General features: G+C 69.4%; 2 protein-coding genes across 3 annotated transcripts; both read left to right on the forward strand.

Moving 5' to 3' along the window:
- The first annotated feature begins 2,996 nt into the window (after nt 1–2,996).
- Nucleotides 2,997–15,556, forward strand: ASGR1 (asialoglycoprotein receptor 1). 2 transcript variants are annotated; one of them, XM_045000828.1, is made up of 9 exons: nt 2,997–3,147; nt 10,392–10,476; nt 10,807–10,923; nt 11,443–11,538; nt 11,835–11,906; nt 12,253–12,339; nt 12,657–12,808; nt 13,022–13,128; nt 15,343–15,556. In XM_045000828.1, exons 2-9 carry the CDS (start codon nt 10,407–10,409, stop codon nt 15,491–15,493), a joined length of 852 nt encoding a protein of 283 aa, XP_044856763.1. In that variant the 5' UTR covers nt 2,997–3,147; nt 10,392–10,406; the 3' UTR covers nt 15,494–15,556. The 2 variants fall into 2 exon arrangements, with proteins under 2 accessions (XP_044856763.1, XP_044856764.1); XM_045000829.1 differs by having other exon boundaries at nt 3,002–3,143; nt 10,390–10,476.
- Nucleotides 15,557–19,913: 4,357 nt separating this feature from the next.
- Nucleotides 19,914–21,331, forward strand: LOC123358000 (BTB/POZ domain-containing protein KCTD21-like; the record flags this gene model as incomplete). Its single annotated transcript, XM_045000826.1, has 2 exons — nt 19,914–19,949; nt 20,687–21,331. A coding segment is annotated over exon 2 (637 nt), but the record flags the coding sequence as incomplete, so codon positions are not given.
- Nucleotides 21,332–21,347: the final 16 nt, after the last annotated feature.

Consider the following 21,347-nt stretch of genomic DNA (forward strand, 5'->3'; position numbering starts at 1 on the left):
GGGCAGGGAGACAGGCGGACAGATAGCGGGGTGGGGTGGGGACAAGCAGATAGATCGTGGGGGGCAGGGGACAGGTGGATAGATAGATGGGGCGGGGTGGGGACAGGCGGACAGATAGCGGGGTGGGGACAGGCGGATAGATAGCGGGGCGGGGTGGGGACAGGCGGATAGATCGTGGGGGGCAGGGGACAGGCGGATAGCTAGATGGGGCGGGATGGCGACAGGCGAATAGATCGTGGGGGGCAGGGGACAGGCGGATAGCTAGATGGGGCGGGATGGCGACCGGCGGATAGATCGTGGGGGGCAGGGGACAGGCGGATAGCTAGATGGGGCGGGATGGCGACAGGCGGATAGATCGTGGGGGGCAGGGGACAGGCGGATAGCTAGATGGGGCGGGATGGCGACAGGCGAATAGATCGTGGGGGGCAGGGGACAGGCGGATAGCTAGATGGGGCGGGATGGCGACAGGCGGATAGATAGCGGGGTGGGGACAGGCGGACAGATAGCAGGGTGGGGACAGGCGGACAGATAACGGGGGCAGGGAGACAGGCGGACAGATAGCGGGGTGGGGACAGGCGGACAGATAGCGGGGTGGGGTGGGGACAAGCAGCTAGATCGTGGGGGGCAGGGGACAGGCGGACAGACAGATGGGGCGGGATGGCGACAGGCGGACAGATAGCGGGGTGGGGACAGGCGGACAGATAGCGGGGTGGGGACAGGCGGATAGATAGCGGGGTGGGGTGGCGACAGGCGAATAGATCGTGGGGGGCAGGGGACAGGTGGATAGCTAGATGGGGCGGGATGGCGACAGGCGGATAGATCGTGGGGGGCAGGGGACAGGCGGATAGCTAGATGGGGCGGGATGGCGACAGGCGGATAGATAGCGGGATGTGCAGGGGGAAAGGCGGAGAGAGGGGGCAGAGGGAACAAGGCGGCAACGTTGCAAGAGGACCTACAGGAGGCGCCGACTCTCGTCCGGCCCCAGGCGGGCGACTGGGTTTCTCAGGGGGGTGGGGGATGCGGCCTGGGGCCTGTCCCCTCCCCCCCAGGAGTGACAGCTCTTCACTAACCAATGGGATAGTGATTTCTGCTGAGCCCCCCACACACCCGGGCCCCCAACTGCCCTGGGGCCAGCCCTGCCTGCCAGGGGAGAGCGCCCCCTGCTGCCCCTGCCCCGCTCGCTGCCCCACAGCGCCCCCTAGCGCCCCCTGCTGCCCCCGCCCTGCTCCCTGCCCCACAGCACCCCCTAGTGCCGCCCTGGGGCCAGCCCCCTGCCAGGGGAGAGCGCCCCCTGCTGAGTCCCCCGCCATGCTCCCTGCCCCACAGCGCCCCCTAGCGCCACCCTGGGGCCAGCCCCGCCTGCCAGGGGAGAGCGCCCCCTGCTGAGCCCCCTGCCCCGCTCCCTGCCCCCCAGCACCCCCTAGCGCCGCCCTGGGGCCAGCCCTGCCTGCCAGGGGAGAGCGCCCCCTGCTGAGCCCCCCGCCCCGCTCCCTGCCCCACAGCGGCCCCTAGCGCCACCCTGGGGCCAGCCCACTGCCAGGGGAGAGCGCCCCCTGCTGAGCCCCCCGCCCTGCTCCCTGCCCCACAGCGTCCCCTAGCACCGCCCTGGGGCCAGCCCACTGCCAGGGGAGAGCGCCCCCTGCTGCCCCCGCCCCGCTCCCTGCCCCACAGCGCCCCCTAGTGCTGGTCTCTCACCCAGGCACAGGCCAGCTCTGACCCTCAGCAGCGGTTCTGTGGCGGGGTGGGGGGAGATGAGGTTATTCCCAGAACCCCGAGTCGCTTCCCGTTTCCCCCTTCGGGAGGGGGGGGCTTCCTGATTTAACGAGAAAGGGGAACCAGCAGCATCTGCATCCGATCTGAGACCCGGGCAAAGCCACCGCGCCCTGGTGGGAGGAGGGTTTGGGGGTCGGGGGGGGGACGATGGAGGTGGGGGAATTTTCTCTGCGTCGCGGGCGCCCGGGAGCAGGTGGGTACACGCCGGCCGCGTGCGGGGAAAGGGAACAACGAGACGGGCCCATCTGCCCTGGCATCCCGCCTCCTCCCTGGGGTCTCGCTGGAGGGGAGCGGGGGCTGGTGGTTAGAGCGGGGGGGGCTGGCAGCCAGGCCTCCTGGGTTCTCTCCCCGGCTCTGGGAGGGGAGTGGAGGCTGGTGGGTTAGAGCAGGGGGGGCTGGGAGCCCGGATGCCTGGGTTCTCTCCCCGGCTCTGGGAGGGGAGTGGAGGCTGGTGGGTTAGTGCAGGGGGGGCTGGGAGCCAGGACTCCTGGGTTCTCTCTCCGGCTCTGGGAGGGGAGCGGGGTCTGGTGGTTAGAGCAGGGGGGGCTGGGAGCCAGGACTCCTGGGTTCTCCCCCTGGCTCTGGGAGGGGAGTGGGGGCTGGTGGGTTAGAGCAGGGGGGGCTGGGAGCCAGGACTCCTGGGTTCTCTCCCCGGCTCTGGGAGGGGAGTGGGGGCTGGTGGGTCGAGCAGGTGGGGGCTGGGAGCCAGGACTCCTGGGTTCTCTCCCCGGCTCTGGGAGGGGAGTGGAGGCTGGTGGGTTAGAACAGGGGGGGCTGGGAGCCAGGACTCCTGGGTTCTCTCCCCGGCTCTGGGAGGGGAGTGGGGGCTGGTGGGTTAGAGCAGGGGGGGGGGGGCTGGGAGCCAGGACTCCTGGGTTCTCTCCCTGGCTCTGGGAGGGGAGCGGGGGCTGGTGGGTTAGAGCAGGGGGGGCTGGGAGCCAGGACTCCTGGGTTCTCTCCCTGGCTCTGGGAGGGGAGTGGGGGCTGGTGGGTTAGAGCAGGGGGGGCTGGGAGCCAGGACTCCTGGGTTCTCTCCCTGGCTCTGGGAGGGGAGTGGGGGCTGGTGGGTTAGAGCAGGGGGGGCTGGGAGCCAGGACTCCTGGGTTCTCTCCCGGCTCTGGGAGGGGAGTGGGCCCTAGCGGTGGAGCGGAAACAGTGGCAGGACGCCTGGGTTCTCCCCCTGCCCCTGTCATATGCCGGAGGTGACCCTGGGCCTGTGCGTCCCGGAGGAATATTGACAGATCAAAGTGCTCCCGGGGTGGGGGGCAGGAGGGAGCCAGTCACCGGAGGGGTGGAGGCCTCCTCTGCGGTGGGTTAAGGGAAGAAGAGCCCGGAGGGGTCGGGCCCTCGCGCCCCCCCAGCGCCAGCAGAGAGGTGAAGAGCCCAAGGGGCTCAGAGCGAAGGAATGAGACAATGGAGGTGGAGAAACCCCCCCCCCCAAGTGGGGAGGGAGAGACTGAAGCGATTGAAGTCAAGAGAAGGGAACAGGGGGACGGAGGGGGAGCGCCGGGGGAGGGGGAGCGGGGGGGATGGAGGGGGGATGCAGGAGGGAGCAGGGAGACAGAGGAGTAGCACTGGGGGGGAGGGAGTGGGGGAATCGGGGGGGAGGAGGGATCGGGGGGACGGAGGGGGGAGCGGGGGATGGAGGAGGGACGGGGGGTCGGAGGGGGGAGCCGGGGATGAGGGACGGGGGGACGCAGGTGGGAGCCGGGGAGGGAGGAGGGACGGGGGTTCGGTGGGGGGGGCGGGGGATGGAGGAGGGACGGGGGGTCGGAGGGGGGAGCCGGGGATGGAGGAGTAACCCCGGGATGGAGTGATGAGACGGGGATTGAGGAGGAGCCCCAGGGGATGGAGGAGGGACGGGGGGATGGAGGGGGGAGCAGGGGATGGAGGGGGGACGGGGGGTTGGAGGGGGGAGCAGGGGATGGAGGAGGGACGGGGGGGTGGAGGGGGGGAGCAGGGGATGGAGGAGGGACGGGGGGATGGAGGGGGGAGCAGGGGATGGAGGAGTAGCCCCAGGGGAGGGGGGCGGGACGGGGGGGGGGAGGGGGGAGCGGGGGATGGAGGAGTAGCCCCAGGGGATGGAGGAGGGACGGGGGGTTGGAGGGGGGAGCAGGGGATGGAGGAGTAGCCCCAGGGGATGGAGGAGGGACGGGGGGATGGAGGGGGGAGCAGGGGATGGAGGAGTAGCCCCAGGGGATGGAGGAGGGATGGGGGGATGGAGGGGGGAGCAGGGGATGGAGGAGGATCACCAGTGTAGTGAGGAGGGACGGGGGGTTGGAGGGGGGAGCAGGGGATGGAGGAGTAGCCCCGGGGGCGGGAGGAGGGACGGGGGGGGGGAGGGGGGAGCAGGGGAGGGCGGAGGGACGGGGGGATGGAGGGGGGAGCAGGGGATGGAGGAGTAGCCCCAGGGGATGGAGGAGGGACGGGGGGATGGAGGGGGGAGCAGGGGATGGAGGAGGGACGGGGGGATGGAGGGGGGAGCAGGGGATGGAGGAGGGACGGGGGGATGGAGGAGTAGCCCCAGGGGATGGAGGAGGGAGGGGGGGTTGGAGGGGGGAGCAGGGGATGGAGGAGGGATGGGGGGATGGAGGGGGCAGCGGGGGATGGAGGAGGGACGGGGGGATGGAGGGGGGAGCAGGGGATGGAGGAGGGACGGGGGGATGGAGGGGGGAGCAGGGGATGGAGGAGTAGCCCCAGGGGATGGAGGAGGCACGGGGGGTTGGAGGGGGAGCGGGGGATGGAGGAGTAGCCCGGGGGATGGAGGAGGGACGGGGGGTTGGAGGGGGGAGCAGGGGATGGAGGAGGGACGGGGGGATGGAGGGGGGAGCAGGGGATGGAGGAGTAGCCCCAGGGGATGGAGGAGGGACGGGGGGATGGAGGGGGGAGCGGGGGATGGAGGAGGAGCCCCAGGGGATGGAGGAGTGAAGGGGGCGTGTAGGGGGGAGCAGGGGATGTAGGGGGGGAGCAGCGGATGGAGGAGGGATGGGGGGTGGGAGGGGGGAGCGGGGGATGGAGGAGGGACGGGGGGATGGAGGGGGGAGCAGGGGATGGAGGAGGGATGGGGGGATGGAGGGGGGAGCGGGGGATGGAGGAGGGACGGGGGGATGGAGGAGGGATGGGGGGATGGCGGGGGGAGCAGGGGATGGAGGAGGGAGGGGGGGTGGGCGGGGGGCGCAGGGGAGGGAGGAGGGACGGGGGGTCGGAGGGGGGAGCGGGGGAAGGAGGAGGGATGGGGGGAGGGAGGGGGGAGCAGGGGAAGGAGGAGGGATGGGGGGATGGAGGGGGGAGCCGGGGATGGAGGAGGGACGGGGGGATGGAGGGGGGAGCAGGGGATGGAGGAGTAGCCCCAGGGGACGGAGGAGGGACGGGGGTGGGAGGGGGGGAGCAGGGGATGGAGCAGTAGCCCCAGGGGATGGAGGAGGGACGGGGGGTGGGAGGGGGCAGCAGGGGACGGAGGAGGGACGGGGGGTGGGAGGGGGGAGCGGGGGATGGAGGAGGGACGGGGGGATGGAGCGGGGAGCAGGCGATCGAGGAGGGACGGGGGGTGGGAGGGGGGAGCAGGGGCTGGAGGAGGGACGGGGGGATGGAGGGGGGGGGCGCGGGGGTTGGAGGAGGGACGGGGGGATGGAGGGGGGAGCGGGGGAGGAGGAGGGACGGGGGGATGGAGGGGGGAGCGGGGGCTGGAGGAGGGACGGGGGGGATGGAGGGGGGAGCGGGGGATGGAGGAGGGATGGGGGGTTGGAGGGGGGAGCAGGGGATGGAGGAGGGACGGGGGGTTAGAGGGGGGAGCAGGGGATGGAGGAGGGACGGGGGGATGGAGGGGGGAGCGGGGGATGGAGGAGTAGCCCCGGGGGAGGGAGGAGGGACGGGGGGTTGGAGGGGGCAGCAGGGGACGGAGGAGGGACGGGGGGTGGGAGGGGGGGAGCAGGGGATGGAGGAGTAGCCCCAGGGGATGGAGGAGGGACGGGGGGATGGAGGGGGAAGCGGGGGATGGAGGAGTAGCCCCGGGGGATGGAGGAAGGACGGGTTGTAGGGGGTGGGAGCGGGGGATGGAGGAGGGACGGGGGGATGGAGGGGGGAGCAGGGGGATGGAGGAGGGATGGGGGGATGGAGGGGAGGCGGGGATGGAAGAGGGACGGGGGATGGAGGGGGGAGCGGGGGATGGAGGAGGGACGGGGGGATGGAGGGGGGAGCGGGGGATGGAGGAGGGACGGGGGGTTGGAGGGGGGAGCAGGGGTGGGAGGAGGGATGGGGGGATGGAGGGGGCAGCAGGGGATGGAGGAGTAGCCCCAGGGGATGGAGGAGGGACGGGGGGTTGGAGGGGGCAGCAGGGGACGGAGGAGGGACGGGGGGTGGGAGGGGGGAGCGGGCGATGGAGGAGGGACGGGGGGATGGAGGGGGGAGCAGGGGGATGGAGGAGGGCTGGGGGGATGGAGGGGGGAGCGGGGGATGGAGGAGGGAGGGGGGGAGGGAGGGGGGAGCGGGGGATGGAGGAGTAGCACCGGGGGAGGGAGGAGGGACGGGGGGATGGAGGGGGGAGCAGGGGATGGAGGAGGGACGGGGGGATGGAGGGGGGAGCGGGGGATGGAGGAGGGACGGGGTGATCGAGGGGGGAGCGGGGGATGGAGGAGGGAGGTCGGGATGGAGGGGGGAGCAGGGGATGGAGGAGTAGCCCCGGGGGATGGAGGAGGGACGGGGGGTTGGAGGGGGGAGCAGGGGATGGAGGAGGGACGGGGGGTCGGAGGGGGGAGCGGGGGAAGGAGGAGGGATGGGGGGATGGAGGGGGGAGCAGGGGATGGAGGAGGAGCCCCAGGGGATGGAGGAGGGACGGGGGGTGGGAGGGGGGAGCGGGGGAAGGAGGAGGGATGGGGGGATGGAGGGGGGAGCGGGGGAAGGAGGAGGGATGGGGGGATGGAGGGGGGAGCGGGGGATGGAGGAGTAGCCCCAGGGGACGGAGGAGGGCTGGGGGGTGGGAGGGGGGGAGCTGGGGATGGAGCAGTAGCCCCAGGGGATGGAGGAGGGACGGGGGGGAGGAGGGGGCAGCTGGGGACGGAGGAGGGACGGGGGGTGGGAGGGGGGAGCGGGGGATGGAGGAGGGACGGGGGGATGGAGGGGGGAGCTGGGGATGGAGGAGGGAAGGGGGGTTGGAGGGGGTAGCCGCGGATGCAGGAGTGACGTGGGGAAGGAGGGGGGAGCAGGGGATGGAGGAGGGACGGGGGGGATGGTGGGGGGGAGCGGGGGATGGAGGAGGGACGGGGGGATGGAGGGGGGAGCGGGGGATGGAGGAGGGATGGGGGGTTGGAGGGGGGAGCAGGGGATGGAGGAGGGACGGGGGGTTGGAGGGGGGAGCAGGGGATGGAGGAGGGACGGGGGGATGGAGGGGGGAGCGGGGGATGGAGGAGTAGCCCCGGGGGATGGAGGAGGGATGGGGGGATGGAGGGGGGGAGCAGGGGATTGAGCAGGGCTGGTGTGAAGGAAGGGGGAGCGGGGGATGGAGGAGGGACGGGGGGATGGAGGAGGGACGGGGGGATGGAGGGGGGAGCAGGGGATGGAGGAGTAGCCCCAGGGGATGGAGGAGGGACCGGGGGATGGAGGGGGGAGCAGGGGATGGAGGAGTAGCCCCGGGGGATGGAGGAGGGATGGGGGGTTGGAGGGGGGAGCGGGGGACGGAGGAGGGACGGGGGGTTGGAGGGGGGAGCAGGGGATGGAGGAGGGACGGGGGGATGGAGGAGTAGCCCCAGGGGATGGAGGAGGGACGGGGGGATGGAGGGGGGAGCGGGGGATGGAGGAGTAGCCCCAGGGGACGGAGGAGGGATGGGGGGATGGAGGGGGGAGCAGGGGATGGAGGAGTAGCCCCAGGGGATGGAGGAGGGACGGGGGGTAGGAGGGTCCAGCAGGGGATGGAGGAGGGACGGGGGGGTTGGAGGAGGGACGGGGGGGTTGGAGGGGGGAGCAGGGGATGGAGGAGGGACGGGGGGGTTGGAGGAGGGACGGGGGGGTTGGAGGGGGGAGCAGGGGATGGAGGAGTAGCCCCGGGGGATGGAGGAGGGACGGGGGGATGGAGGGGGCAGCGGGGGATGGAGCAGTAGCCCCAGGGAATGGAGGGGAGAAGGGGGGTTGGAGGGGGGAGCGGGGGATGGAGGAGTATCCCCAGGGTAGGGAGGGGAGAAGGGGTGGTGGAGGGGGCAGCGGGGGAAGGAGCAGTAGACCAATGAAAAAGATGGGTGAGCAGTGGATGCATGTGAAGCCACAGGGGACGGAGGAGGGAGGGGGGGATGGAGGGGGGAGCGGGGGATGGAGGAGTAGCCCCAGGGGACGGAGGAGGGACGGGGGGATGGAGGGGGGAGCAGGGGATGGAGGGGGGAGCGGGGGATGGAGGAGTAGCCCCAGGGGATGGACGAGGGACGCGGGGATGGAGGGGGGAGCGGGTGATGGAGGAGGGATGGGGGATGGAGGGGGGGGGGCCGCGGGGGATGGAGGAGTAGCCCCAGGGGATGGAGGAGGGATGGGGGGATGGAGGGGGGAGCAGGGGATGGAGCAGTAGCCCCGGGGGACGGAGGAGGGACGGGGGGATGGAGGGGGGAGCGGGGGATGGAGGAGTAGCCCCAGGGGATGGAGGAGGGATGGGGGGATGGAGGGGGGAGCAGGGGATGGAGCAGTAGCCCCAGGGGACGGAGGAGGGACGGGGGGATGGAGGGGGGAGCGGGGGATGGAGGAGTAGCCCCAGGGGATGGAGGAGGGATGGGGGGATGGAGGGGGGAGCAGGGGATGGAGGAGGGATGGGGGGATGGAGGAGTAGCCCCAGGGGATGGAGGAGGGACGGGGGGATGGAGGGGGGAGCGGGGGAAGGAGGAGTAGCCCCAGGGGACGGAGGAGGGATGGGGGGTTGGGGGGGGGGGGGGGGGGATGGAGGAGTAGCCCCAGGGGATGGAGGAGGGATGGGGGGATGGAGGGGGGAGCGGGGGATGGAGGAGTAGCCCCAGGGGACGGAGGAGGGACGGGGGGATGGAGGGGGGAGCGGGGGATGGAGGAGTAGCCCCAGGGGACGGAGGAGGGAAGGGGGGATGGAGGGGGGAGCGGGGGATGGAGGAGTAGCCCCAGGGGATGGAGGAGGGATGGGGGGATGGAGGAGGGACGGGGGGATGGAGGGGGGAGCGGGGGATGGAGGAGTAGCCCCAGGGGACGGAGGAGGAGGGACGGGGGGATGGAGGGGGGAGCGGGGGATGGAGGAGTAGCCCCAGGGGACGGAGGAGGGACGGGGGGATGGAGGGGGGAGCGGGGGATGGAGGAGTAGCCCCAGGGGACGGAGGAGGGACGGGGGGATGGAGGGGGGAGCGGGGGATGGAGGAGGAGTAGCCCCAGGGGACGGAGGAGGGACGGGGGGATGGAGGGGGGAGCGGGGGATGGAGGAGTAGCCCCAGGGGAGGGAGGAGGGATGGGGGGATGGAGGGGGGAGCGGGGGATGGAGGAGGGATGGGGGGATGGAGGAGTAGCCCCAGGGGATGGAGGAGGGACGGGGGGATGGAGGGGGGAGCGGGGGATGGAGGAGTAGCCCCAGGGGACGGAGGAGGGATGGGGGGTTGGAGGGGGGAGCGGGGGATGGAGGAGTAGCCCCAGGGGATGGAGGAGGGATGGGGGGATGGAGGGGGGAGCGGGGGATGGAGGAGTATCCCCAGGGGACGGAGGAGGGACGGGGGGATGGAGGGGGGAGCGGGGGATGGAGGAGGGACGGGGGGATGGAGGGGGGAGCGGGGGATGGAGCAGTAGCCCCAGGGGACGGAGGAGGGACGGGGGGATGGAGGGGGGAGCGGGGGATGGAGGAGTAGCCCCAGGGGATGGAGGAGGGATGGGGGGATGGAGGAGGGACGGGGGGATGGAGGCGGGAGCCGGGGATGGAGGAGTAGCCCCAGGGGACGGAGGAGGGACGGGGGGATGGAGGGGGGAGCGGGGGATGGAGGAGTAGCCCCAGGGGACGGAGGAGGGACGGGGGGATGGAGGGGGGAGCGGGGGATGGAGGAGTAGCCCCAGGGGACGGAGGAGGGACGGGGGGATGGAGGGGGGAGCAGGGGATGGAGGAGTAGCCCCAGGGGATGGAGGAGGGACGGGGGGATGGAGGGGGGAGCGGGGGATGGAGGAGTAGCCCCAGGGGACGGAGGAGGGAGGCGGGGTTGGAGGGGGGAGCGGGGGATGGAGGAGGAGCCCCAGGGGAGGGAGGAGGGACGGGGGGATGGAGGGGGGCGCGGGGGGTGGAGGAGTAGCCCCAGGGGAGGGAGGAGGGGTGGGGGGTTGGCGGGGGGAGCGGGGGATGGAGGAGTAGCCCCAGGGGACGGAGGAGGGACGGGGGGATGGAGGGGGGAGCGGGGGATGGAGGAGTAGCCCCAGGGGACGGAGGAGGGATGGGGGGTTGGAGGGGGGAGCGGGGGATGGAGGAGTAGCCCCAGGGGATGGAGGAGGGATGGGGGGATGGATGGGGGAGCGGGGGATGGAGGAGGGACGGGGGGATGGAGGGGGGAGCGGGGGATGGAGGAGTAGCCCCAGGGGATGGAGGAGGAGTATCCTGGCCCCCTCCCCCCACCCTCTTCCGCCATCCCCGCTCCCTAACCTGTCCCCCCCAGCTGCCCCCCCGCGCCATGGGTCAGGACTACGACGATTTCCAGTCGCTGGAGGCGGACGATGAGGCCTGTGCCCCGAGCGGGAGAGGTAGGGGGTGGGGCCTGGGGGAGTCGGGGTATCACTGACGGTGGTGGAGCAGCTGGGGTGGGGGGAACCGGGCCAGCAGAGAAGGGGTGGGGTGAGGGGGGTCACGCCCCATAGGGTGGGGGAGGGGATGAGATTGAGCCACTAGCCCCCCGCCCCCCATTGGCATCTCCGGCCTCCCGGGTCCCTGGCTCGTCCCCCCACTCCCGGACTCCTGGGTCCCTCTAATGGGGCAGCGGGGGGCGGGTTTGGAAGGGGGCCAGCCGCAGGGCGAGAGGGCAGGGACGGGGGGGTGGCCCAGCCCCCTGGGTGACGGTCTCTCCCCCTCCCCAGCGTTCCCCCCCCGGCACTGGGGCTGGCAGCGTCTCTGCGCCGCCCCCCGGCCGCTCCAAGCCCTGCTGGCGCTGTGCGTCGGGCTCAGCATCGGGACCATCGCGCTGGCCGTCAGCAGTGAGTGACACCCCCCCGGGGATGGGCGTGCGAGGGCGTGCGAGGGTGCAAAGACGTAGGGGCAGAGCGTGCGAGGCTGAGGCCTAGGGTGAAAGGTCGGGAGGGGCGGGAACGTGCAAGGCGAGGAGCACGTGCGCCAGGCTGGTAGCGGTCACCGCCAGGAGGGGGGGCGTGCAAGGCCTGGCCCAGTGTGCAAGGCCTGGGGGGGCGTGCGAGGCCTCCGGGGTGGGCGTGCGAGGCTGGCGGGGGGGGGTGCACAAGCCAGGTGGGCTCCAGCCTGCGGAGCCTAGTTCTCCATTTGCACGTCGCGCTCACGGCTCCTCGTGCACTCACGGGGGGCGGGTGCAAACCTCACCCCCCACCCCGGCGTGGGGGGGGGCTGCAGTGGGTGCAGGGGGAGGGGCAGAAAGCGGGGGTGGGGGGTCTAGAGGGAGGGGTCTTGGGGGCAGGAGTGGGAGGGTCTGGGACTGGCTCTCACCCCTTCCCCCCCCCACCCCGGCTGCCCCCCACCCCCCCCAGACTCCAGGCTGGGCGCGGCGCAGCGGGGGACGCAGGGGGCGCTCGGCAGCGTGAACCAGAGCCTGAGCGCCGAGATCGAGGGGCTGAGCCGGAGCGGTGAGTGGGGGGGGGCGCAGCGTGGGGGGGGGAGGGGGCTGATAGGGAGGGGGAGGGGATCAGAGGGGAGGGGGTTGGTGAGGAGGGGGGCTAAGAGGGGAGGGGGATCAGAGAGGAGGGGGCTGGTGAGGAGTGGGAGGGGATCAGAGGGGAGGGGGTTGGCGAGGAGGGGGTCAGAGGGGAGGGGGCTGCGGGGGAGGGGGATCAGAGGGGAGGAGGGGGTGAGGAGGGGAGGGGGCTGCAGGGGAGGGGAGCAGGACCCCCCCTCAGCGCCCCATCACCCCCCCCCCCCGCAGTGCACATCCTGCAGGACAAACTGACCCATGTGGCCCGGTCCCTGGATGACGCAAAGGAAAATTCAATCCAAGGTGAGTGTGTGGGGGGGGTTCCCCAGCAGGGGGCGCTGTGTGTGGGGGGGGTTCCCCGGCAGGGGGCGCTGTGTGGGTGTGGGGGGGAGGGGTTCCCCGGCAGGGGGCGCTGTGTGTGTGGGGGGGGGGTTCCCCAGCAGGGGGCGCTGTGTGTGGGGGGGGGTTCCCCGGCAGGGGGCGCTGTGTGTGTGTGGGGGGGGTTCCCCGGCAGGGGGCGCTGTGTGTGTGGGGGGGGTTCACAGGCAGGGGGCGCTGTGTGTGTGTGTGGGGGGTTCCCCAGCAGGGGGCGCTGTGTGTGGGGGGGGTTCCCCGGCAGGGGGCGCTAACACCCTGTCCCCCCCCACAGCTCAGCAGCGGCTGGAGGAGCAGGTGGGGCTGCTGCGGGACTCCCTCAACTCGCTGAACTGCGACTTGATCGAACTGAAATCCAACGGTGAGAGGCCGTGGGGCGCCGGGCGGAGGGAGCTGGCGGCGGGGGGCGCCGTGGGGCGCGGGGGGGGGCTCCCGGCCACGCCAGCCCTGGCCCCTCCCAGCAGGGGGCGCCGTGGGGCGCGGGGGGGGCTCCCGGCCATTCCAGCCCCGGCCCCTCCCAGCAGGGGGCGCCGTGGGGCGCGGGGGGGGCTCCCGGCCATTCCAGCCCCGGCCCCTCCCAGCAGGGGGCGCCGTGGGGCGCGGGGGGGGGAGCGCTGGGTTTTGGGGTTCGGGGGGGTGGCTGAGTGTCTCACCCGCTGACCTCGCCCCGCCCCCCAGGGAGCCGGCCCGGGTGCTGCCCCAGGGGCTGGGGGCGCTTCGGGAACAGCTGCTACTGGTTCTCCAGCCAGCAGAAGACCTGGGAGGACTCGGACCTGTACTGCAAAGGCCAGAACGCCCACCTGCTCGTCATCAACACGCGGGAGGAGCAGGTAGGGGGCGGGAGCCCCGGCCTCCCCCAGCAGGGGGCGCCGGGCGTGGGGCGGGCTCCCGGCGACTCCGGTCCCGGCCTCCCCCAGCAGGGGGCGCCGAGCGTGGGGCGCGGGGTGGGCTCTCAGCCATTGCAGCCCCGGCCTCCCCCAGCAGGGGGCGCCGTGGGGGCGCGCGCCCGAAATAATCCGGCGCCGGTCGTTTTCCCGCGGCAGCTGTATGTGCAGGAGCGGACGGTCCCGCTGTACACCTGGATCGGGCTGACCGATAAGAGCGGCCGGTGGCTGTGGGTCGACGGTTCCGTCTACACCATGGACTCCCGGTGAGCGGCGCGGATTGGCCCCCCCACCTCGGCCTTCCCACCAGGTCCCCGCTTCCCGTGTCCGTCCGTCCAGCTCAGATTATATCCTCTAATATAAATCCAAATCCAGAACTGGTCCGGATTCAGTCCAAATCCCGGCCCAGATCCCAATCCAATACTGATCCTGTTGCAAATCCAATCTCTCTCCTGATCCAGATCCAATCCGGATCTAGTCCCAATTCAATTATCCTAACCCAACCCATCCCTGGGCTAATCTGGATCCAGATCTGATTTGATTTCGTCACTTCCTAAATCAATCTAATCAGATCCCTAATCCCAACCAATCTCCTCTCCCTGCCTCCCATCCTCCCCCTCCCCCAGCTCCGCTTTCAGGGACTGGAGTCTGGATCAGCCGGTTAACAATACTGAGCATGGCCCCGTGTCATCTCAATTCCCCCCAAATCCACACCCAACGTAGCCTCATCCAACCCGGCCTAATCCAGACATCGAATCCACACCCAATGTAGCTTCATCCAACCCAGCCTAATCCAGACATCGAATCCACACCCAATGTAGCTTCATCCAACCCAGCCTAATCCAGACATCGAATCCACACCCAACGTAGCTTCATCCAACCCGGCCTAATCCAGACATCGAATCCACACCCAATGTAGCCTCATCCAACCCGGCCTAATCCAGAAACCTAATCCACACCCAATGTAGCCTCATCCAACCCGGCCTAATCCAGTGATCCAATCCACTCCCAATGTAGCCTCATCTAACCCGGCCTAGTGCAGAAATCTAATCCACACCCAATGTAGCTTCATCAAACCTGCATAGTCCAGAAATCTAATCCACACCCAATGTAGCCTTATCCAACCCGGCCTAATCCAGACATCTAATCCACACCCAATGTAGCCTCATCCAACCCGGCCTAATCCAGTGATCCAATCCACACCCAATGTAGCTTCATCAAACCTGCGTAGTCCAGAAATCTAATCCACACCCAATGTAGCTTCATCCAACCCAACCTAATCCAGTGATCCAATCCACTCCCAATGTAGCTTCATGCAACCTACGTAGTCCAGAAATCTAATCCACACCCAACGTAGCCTCATCTAACCTGGCCTAATCCACACCTGTTGGAGGGGCTTAACCCCGGGAGAGAGCGGACCCCCGAGAAGGGCTGTCGCACTGAAAGGGGCACCCCACACGGACGATCTGTGAGTCCGTGACAACACCCAATCTAGATTAATCTAATCCACTCTATACCAGTAATCGATGCCATGCTAATCTGCCCCAATCACATTGCATCATGTCATTTAATCTGATGTCATGTCATGTGGAATCATCTCATGTCACGTCACGTCACCTCATCGGATGTCATGTCATGTGACATAACGTCATGTCATGTTGTCACATCACTTCACGCCATGTCATGCCCTCTCGTCTGATGAGCGGACATGGCATGACATCTAGGCTGGGTTGGACGAAGCTACATTGGGTGTGGATTAGATTACTGGTCTAGGCTGTCATGTCCGATCATGTGCCATCATGCGATGTCACGTCGCATCACCTCATGTCATGACACTCCATGTCATGTCATATCATCTCATCTGCCATCATGTCATGTGACGTCATGTGATGTCATCTCATCTCATCTGCCGTCATGTCATGTGATGTCATGTCATCTCATCTGATGTCAGGGCATGGCATGTCACATCACGTCATCTCATCTCACCATGGCATGTGACATCACGTCACGTCATGTCATCTCATCTGATGTCATGGCATGGCATGGCATGTCACATCATCTCATCTCATCTGACCATGGCATGTGACATCACGTCACATCATGTCATCTCAATGGATGTCATGCCCCATTATGTCATGTGACATCACATCATGTCCTCTCATCTGATGTCATGTCAAGTCATGTGACGTCATGTCATGACACGTCACGTCACGTCATCTCATGTGACATCATCCAGGCCAACCCAAATCTCATCACAGTCTCTAGGTACCGATGGGGGGAAGAGAAATTTCATAATGAGATTCTTCCGCCTAGCCCCGCCCCCAAAAATCTTAATCCAACCTAATCCCAGCTGGTCTAATCTGATATAATCCCACCTAATCTGGTCTAATCTGACATAATCCCATCGCCCTCTCTGGGATCCCCCCGGGGCCCCCGCCCGGCCCGTTCCCCTCTCACGCTGCCCCCCCCCGTCATTTCAGGCAGTGGAGGGCAGGCCAGCCTGACGAATACGAAGGCCACGGACTCGGGGGCGGGGAGGACTGCGCCCACCTGCACGACGACGGGCTCTGGAACGACGAACACTGCTCCCAGCGCTACCGCTGGGTGTGCGAGGAGGAGCTCAAGGGTTAAGGCCGGCCGGGGGGCGGAGCCAGGCCTGGGAAGCCAATGTGGGGAGAGGGGGCGGGTTAGTGCTGCCCAATCAGGTGTCTGGAGCCAGTCAATAAACAAATTGTTCAACGAAGCAAAAGCATGAGATGCGCCCACCTCTGGGGCGGGGCGGCCAGTGACCTGGGGACCCCTCGCCCGGCGCTGAGATGCAGCCACCTCTGGGGCGGGGCGGCCGGTTACCCAGGGACCCCTCGCCCGGCGCTGAGATGCAGCCACCTCTGGGGCGGGGCGGCCGGTTACCCAGGGACCCCTCGCCCGGCGCTGAGATGCGCCCACCTCTGGGGCGGGGCGGCCGGTGACCCGGGGACCCCTCGCCCAGGCGCTGAGATGCGGCCACCTCTGGGGCGGGGCGGCCGGTTATCCAGTGTGGCTGTTACACCTCCAAGTAACCATGGGGTTGCTGACAGTGCCGTCATCCCATGAGACCCACCACCATGCCGTGGGGCACCAGCCCCCAAAAACTGCCTGACTCAACCCCATGGGGATCTTGGCTGGAATCTGGGTTGCTGATTAAATCTCAGAGCAGAAGGTGCTGGGAGCCAGGACTCCTGGGTTCTCTCTCCGGCTCTGGGAGGCGAGTGGGGGCTGGTGGGTTAGAGCAGGGCGGGCTGGGAGCCAGGATTCCTGGGTTCCCTCCCCGGCTCTGGGAGGGGAGTGGGGCCTGGTGGTTAGAGCAGGGGGGGGCCAGGAGCCAGGACTCCTGGGTTCTCTCCCCAGCTCTGGGAGGGGAGTGGGGCCTGGTGGTTAGAGCGGGGGGGGCTGGGAGCCAGGACGCCTGGGTTCTCAAGGCTGGTTCGGTTGCTACTGCTGGGTTTGCATGTCAGTTAGCTTGTTGCAGATCTGGTTTGCTGGCTAGTCCTGGGTGGCGTCCCCGGCTAATTAGCACTGAAGCTAATTATGATTCTGACAGCGGCATTCAGTGGAGCAGATACACCCCGCAGTGGGTGTGGGGGCGGTGAGTCAAGTCCTCCTGGTTGTGATGTGGTTGTGGAAGTTTTTTGTTATTGTTTTGTGGGTTTTTTTGTTTTGTTTTTTGGTGCAATTAAAACCAAACCACAGTCTGGCTAGAGAGTCCTTGTGTCTAGGTGCAGAGAACCCAGGCATCCGGGATGGAGACAATCCCAGATTCTGGTGGGAGAGAGAACCCGGGCGTCCGGGAGGTAGAGAATCCCAGAATCTGGGGGAGAGAGAACCCAGGCGTCCGGAAGGGAAAGAATCCCAGACTCTGGAGGAGCTGGAACCCAGGAGTCCGGGAGGGAGAGAACCCCAGAATCTGGGGGAGAGAGAACCCAAGCGTCCGGGAGGGAGAGAACCCCAGACTCTGGGGGAGCTGGAACCCAGGCGTCCGGAAGGGAGAGAACCCCAGACTCTGGAGGAGCTGGAACCCAGGAGTCCGGGAGGGAGAGAACCCCAGACTCTGGGGGAGCTGGAACCCAGGCGTCCGGGAGGGAGAGAACCCCAGACTCTGGGGGAGCTGGAACCCAGGCGTCCGGGAGGGAGAGAACCCCAGACTCTGGGGGAGCTGGAACCCAGGCGTCCGGGAGGGAGAGAACCCCAGACTCTGGGGGAGCTGGAACCCAGGCGTCTGGGAGGGAGAGAACCCCAGACTCTGGGGGAGCTGGAACCCAGGCGTCTGGAAGGGAAAGAATCCCAGACTCTGGAGGAGCTGGAACCCAGGAGTCCGGGAGGGAGAGAACCCCAGAATCTGGGGGAGCTGGAACCCAGGAGTCCGGGAGGGAGAGAACCCCAGACTCTGGGGGAGCTGGAACCCAGGCGTCTGGAAGGGAAAGAATCCCAGACTCTGGAGGAGCTGGAACCCAGGAGTCCGGGAGGGAGAGAACCCCAGAATCTGGGGGAGCTGGAACCCAGGTGTCTGGGAGGGAGAGAACCCCAGAATCTGGGGGAGAGAGAACCCAGGTGTCCGGGGGGGAGAGAATCCCAGACTCTGGGGGAGCTGGAACCCAGGCGTCCGGGAGGGAGAGAACCCCAGACTCTGGGGGAGCTGGAACCCAGGCGTCTGGAAGGGAAAGAATCCCAGACTCTGGAGGAGCTGGAACCCAGGAGTCCGGGAGGGAGAGAACCCCAGAATCTGGGGGACAGAGAACCCAGGTGTCCGGGGGGGAGAGAATCCCAGACTCTGGGGGAGCTGGAACCTAGGCGTCCAGGAGGGAGAGAACCCCAGACTCTGGGGGAGCTGGAACCCAGGTGTCCGGGAGGGAGAGAACCCCAGAATCTGGGGGAGAGAGAACCCAGGTGTCCGGGAGGGAGAGAACCCCAGACTCTGGGGGAGCTGGAACCCAGGCGTCCAGGAGGGAGAGAACCCCAGACTCTGGAGGAGCTGGAACCCAGGAGTCCGGGAGGGAGAGAACCCCAGAATCTGGGGGAGAGAGAACCCAGGTGTCCGGGAGGGAGAGAACCCCAGACTCTGGGGGAGCTGGAACCCAGGCGTCCGGGAGGGAGAGAACCCCAGACTCTGGGGGAGGTGGAACCCAGGCGTCCGGGCACGGGTGCGATTCTGCCGTTGCCCCGACACGCTCCCCGCACGTCCGCCGCGGTGGGTGGATTCCCAGTGCGGCACAAACCGGCACGTCCACACCCGCTGAGTCACGCGCCTCGACGCGGTGACACCCACGGCCACACCTGGGCCGGCCTGGCCGGGGGGGGGGGCAGGACCGAGCCACCCCGGCGGAGGAAGACCCGCAGACGGGCCACGCGTGAGAGGAGGACGGAATGAAAGAACGGGAGAAGGACAGAAGAGATGAGTGTGAGGGAACCAACGCAAGGAGGAAAGAAAAAGGAGAATGAAAGAAGGAGAGAATGAAAGAAAAGGAGGAGAGGATGGGGGAACCAGTGAAGACCTGAGTGTGAATGAAAGGATGAGAAGAGACGTGGGAAGGAGGGAAGGGAGAAGTGGAGGGAAAGGAGAGAGGAGAGGGGTGCCCGGGGGGGAAGGGGGGACCGGAGGAGCAGAGGGGGAGGGGGAGAGGAGGGGGGTGCCCGAGGGGGAAGGGGGGACCGGAGGAGCAGAGGGGGAGGGGAGAGGAGGGGGGTGCCCGAGGGGGAGGGGGGACCGGAGGAGCAGAGGGGGAAGGGGGAGAAGGGGGGTACCCGAGGGGGGAGGGGGGAGGAGCAGAGGGGGAGGAGTAGGGGCGAGCACGGGCGGGACGGGGGGACCGGCGGACCAGAGGGGGATGGGAGAGGGGGGTGCCCGGGGGGGAAGGGGGGATCGGAGAAGCAGAGGGGGAGGGGGAGGAGAGGGGTGCCCGAGGGGGAAGGGGGGACCGGAGGAGCAGAGGGGGAGGGGGAGGAGGGGGGTGCCCGAGGGGGAAGGGGGGATCGGAGAAGCAGAGGGGGAGGGGGAGGAGGGGGGTGCCCGGGGGGGAAGGGGGGACCGGAGAAGCAGAGGGGGAGGGGGAGGAGGGGGGTGCCCGGGGGGGAAGGGGGGACCGGAGGAGCAGAGGGGGAGGGGGGAGGAGGGGGGTGCCCGAGGGGGAAGGGGGGACCGGAGGAGCAGAGGGGGAAGGGGTTAGAAGGTGGGGACCCGAGGGGGGAGGGGGGAGGAGCAGAGGGGGAGGGGGAGGAGGAGGGGGGTGCCCGGGAGGGAAGGGGGGACCGGCGGAGCAGAGGGGGATGGGAGAGGGGGGTGCCCGGGGGGGAAGGGGGGACCGGAGAAGCAGAGGGGGAGGGGGGAGGAGGGGGGTGACCGGGGGGGACAGGAGGAGCAGAGGGCGAGGGGGGTGCCTGAGGGGGAAGGGGGGACCGGAGGAGCAGAGGGGGAGGGGGAGGAGGGGGGTGCCCGGGGGGAAGGGGGGACCGGAGGAGCAGAGGGGGAGGGGGGTGCCTGAGGGGGAAGGGGGGACCGGAGGAGCAGAGGGGGAGGGGGAGGAGGGGGGTGCCCGGGGGGGGAGGGGGGACCGGAGGAGGGGAGGGGGAGAAGGGGGGTGCCCGGGGGGGAAGGGGGACCGGAGGAACAGAGGGGGAGGGGGGAGGAGGGGGGTGCCCGGGGGGGAGGGGGGGACCGGAGGAGCAGAGGGGGAGGGGAAGGAGGGGGGTGCCCGGGGGGGAGGGGGGACCGGAGGAGCAGAGGGGGAGGGGGTGCCCGGGGGGGAGGGGGAGGAGGGGGGTGCCGGGGGGGAAGAGGGTGGTGCCCGAGGGGGAAGGGGGAGGAGGGGGGTGCCCGAGGGGGGGGGGACAGAGGCTGCAGGACGCGGGGAGCCGGCGATCGCCGCAGCGGGGGCGGGGACCGAACCCGCGGACCGGGCGGGGCTCAGGGACCGGACGAGCCGGCGGGGGAGGGATTGGCCCCGCCCCCCACCCGCTGCTCCCTCCCTAGAAAGGGGCCGGGCTCCGCTCCGCCCGCCGGTAGCTTCACTTCCTGGCGGGGGCGGGGGCCGGCGGTGCGTTCCTGGGGCCGGCGGTGAGAGACCCCCCCCCGCCCCCGTGGTGCCCGGACAGGGAGAGAACCCAGGTGTCCGGGGTGGGGGGAGAGAGAGAGGACCCCGGCATCCGGGCAAGAGAGGACCCAGGCGTCCTGAGAGAAGCAGTCCGGGAGCGAGGGAGAGAACCCAGGTGTCCGAGAAAGAGAAAGCCCCCCCCTCCCCAACACACTAGTCCCCTCGTAGCCTGGACAGAGGGAGGGAGGGAGCGGCGAACCCAGGTATCTGTACGGGAGAGAAGCAGAGAACCCAGGTGTCCGGGAGAGAACCCAGGCGTCCGAGGGTAGAGCTAAAGGACGCCCCCCGCCCCAGCAGGCTGCACAGAGGGAGGGAGGGAGCGGAGGACCCAGGCGTCCGGGAGCAAGAGCAGGATAGGAACCCCACGAGCAGGGCGAGAGAACCCCGGCGTCCGGGAGAGAACCCAGGCGTCCGGGGGACCGCGAAAGGACCCCCCCCCCCAGCAGCCTGGACAGAGGGTGGGAGGGGAGAACCCAGGTGTCCGGGAGAGAGGGAGAGAACCCAGGCGTCCGAGGGAAGAGCTAAAGGCGCCCCCACCCAGGCCCCAGCCCCAGCAGGCTGGACAGAGGGAGGGAGGGAGCGGAGGACCCAGGCGTCCGGGAGCAAGAGCAGGATAGGAACCCCACGAGCAGGGCGAGAGAACCCCGGCGTCCGGGAGAGAGAGCCCCCCGCCCTCACGCTGTCTCTCAAACCCTTCCAGGTGCTGGGATGGGGGAGGACGAGGAGGAGCGGAGGCCGGTGTCGGCGGCCGGGGGGGCCCCCGTGGGCCCCGTCACCCTCAACGTCGGCGGCACCTTCTACAGCACCACGCTGGAGACCCTGACCCGCTTCCCCGACTCCATGCTGGGGGCCATGTTCCGGGGGCCCCGGCCGGCCCCCACCGACCGCCGGGGCCACTACGTCATCGACCGCGACGGCAAAGCCTTCCGGCACGTCCTCAACTTCCTCCGCCTGGGCCGGCTCGACCTCCCCGAGGGCTACCCGGAGCTGGCCCTGCTCCGGGCCGAGGCCGACTTCTACCAGATCCGGCCCCTGCTGGCCGAGCTGAGCCGGCTGGCGGCCGAGCGCCGGCGGCGCCGGGCCGGCGCCGTGCTCCACGCCGACGTCGACGGCCGGGAGCGGCTGCTGCACTTCACCGTCCGGCGCGGGCCGCAGGATTACGGCCTCAGCACCTGCCCGCTCCGCGTCTTCACCGCCAACGTCTTCTGCACCGACGGGCAGTTCCTGGCGCTGCTGGCCGCCCGGCTGGGGCAGGCCGGGGGGGCGGGTCCCTGCCTGGGCCATCGCGCCGAGGCCGAATCCAACCACCGGCTCGGGCATGAGGCCGCCCGAGAGGAGGGATCCGGTCGGGAGCTGCCCCC

The sequence above is a fragment of the Mauremys mutica genome, unplaced genomic scaffold, assembly GCF_020497125.1.
Source record: "Mauremys mutica isolate MM-2020 ecotype Southern unplaced genomic scaffold, ASM2049712v1 001304F_np12_obj, whole genome shotgun sequence".
Taxonomy (NCBI): domain Eukaryota; kingdom Metazoa; phylum Chordata; order Testudines; family Geoemydidae; genus Mauremys; species Mauremys mutica.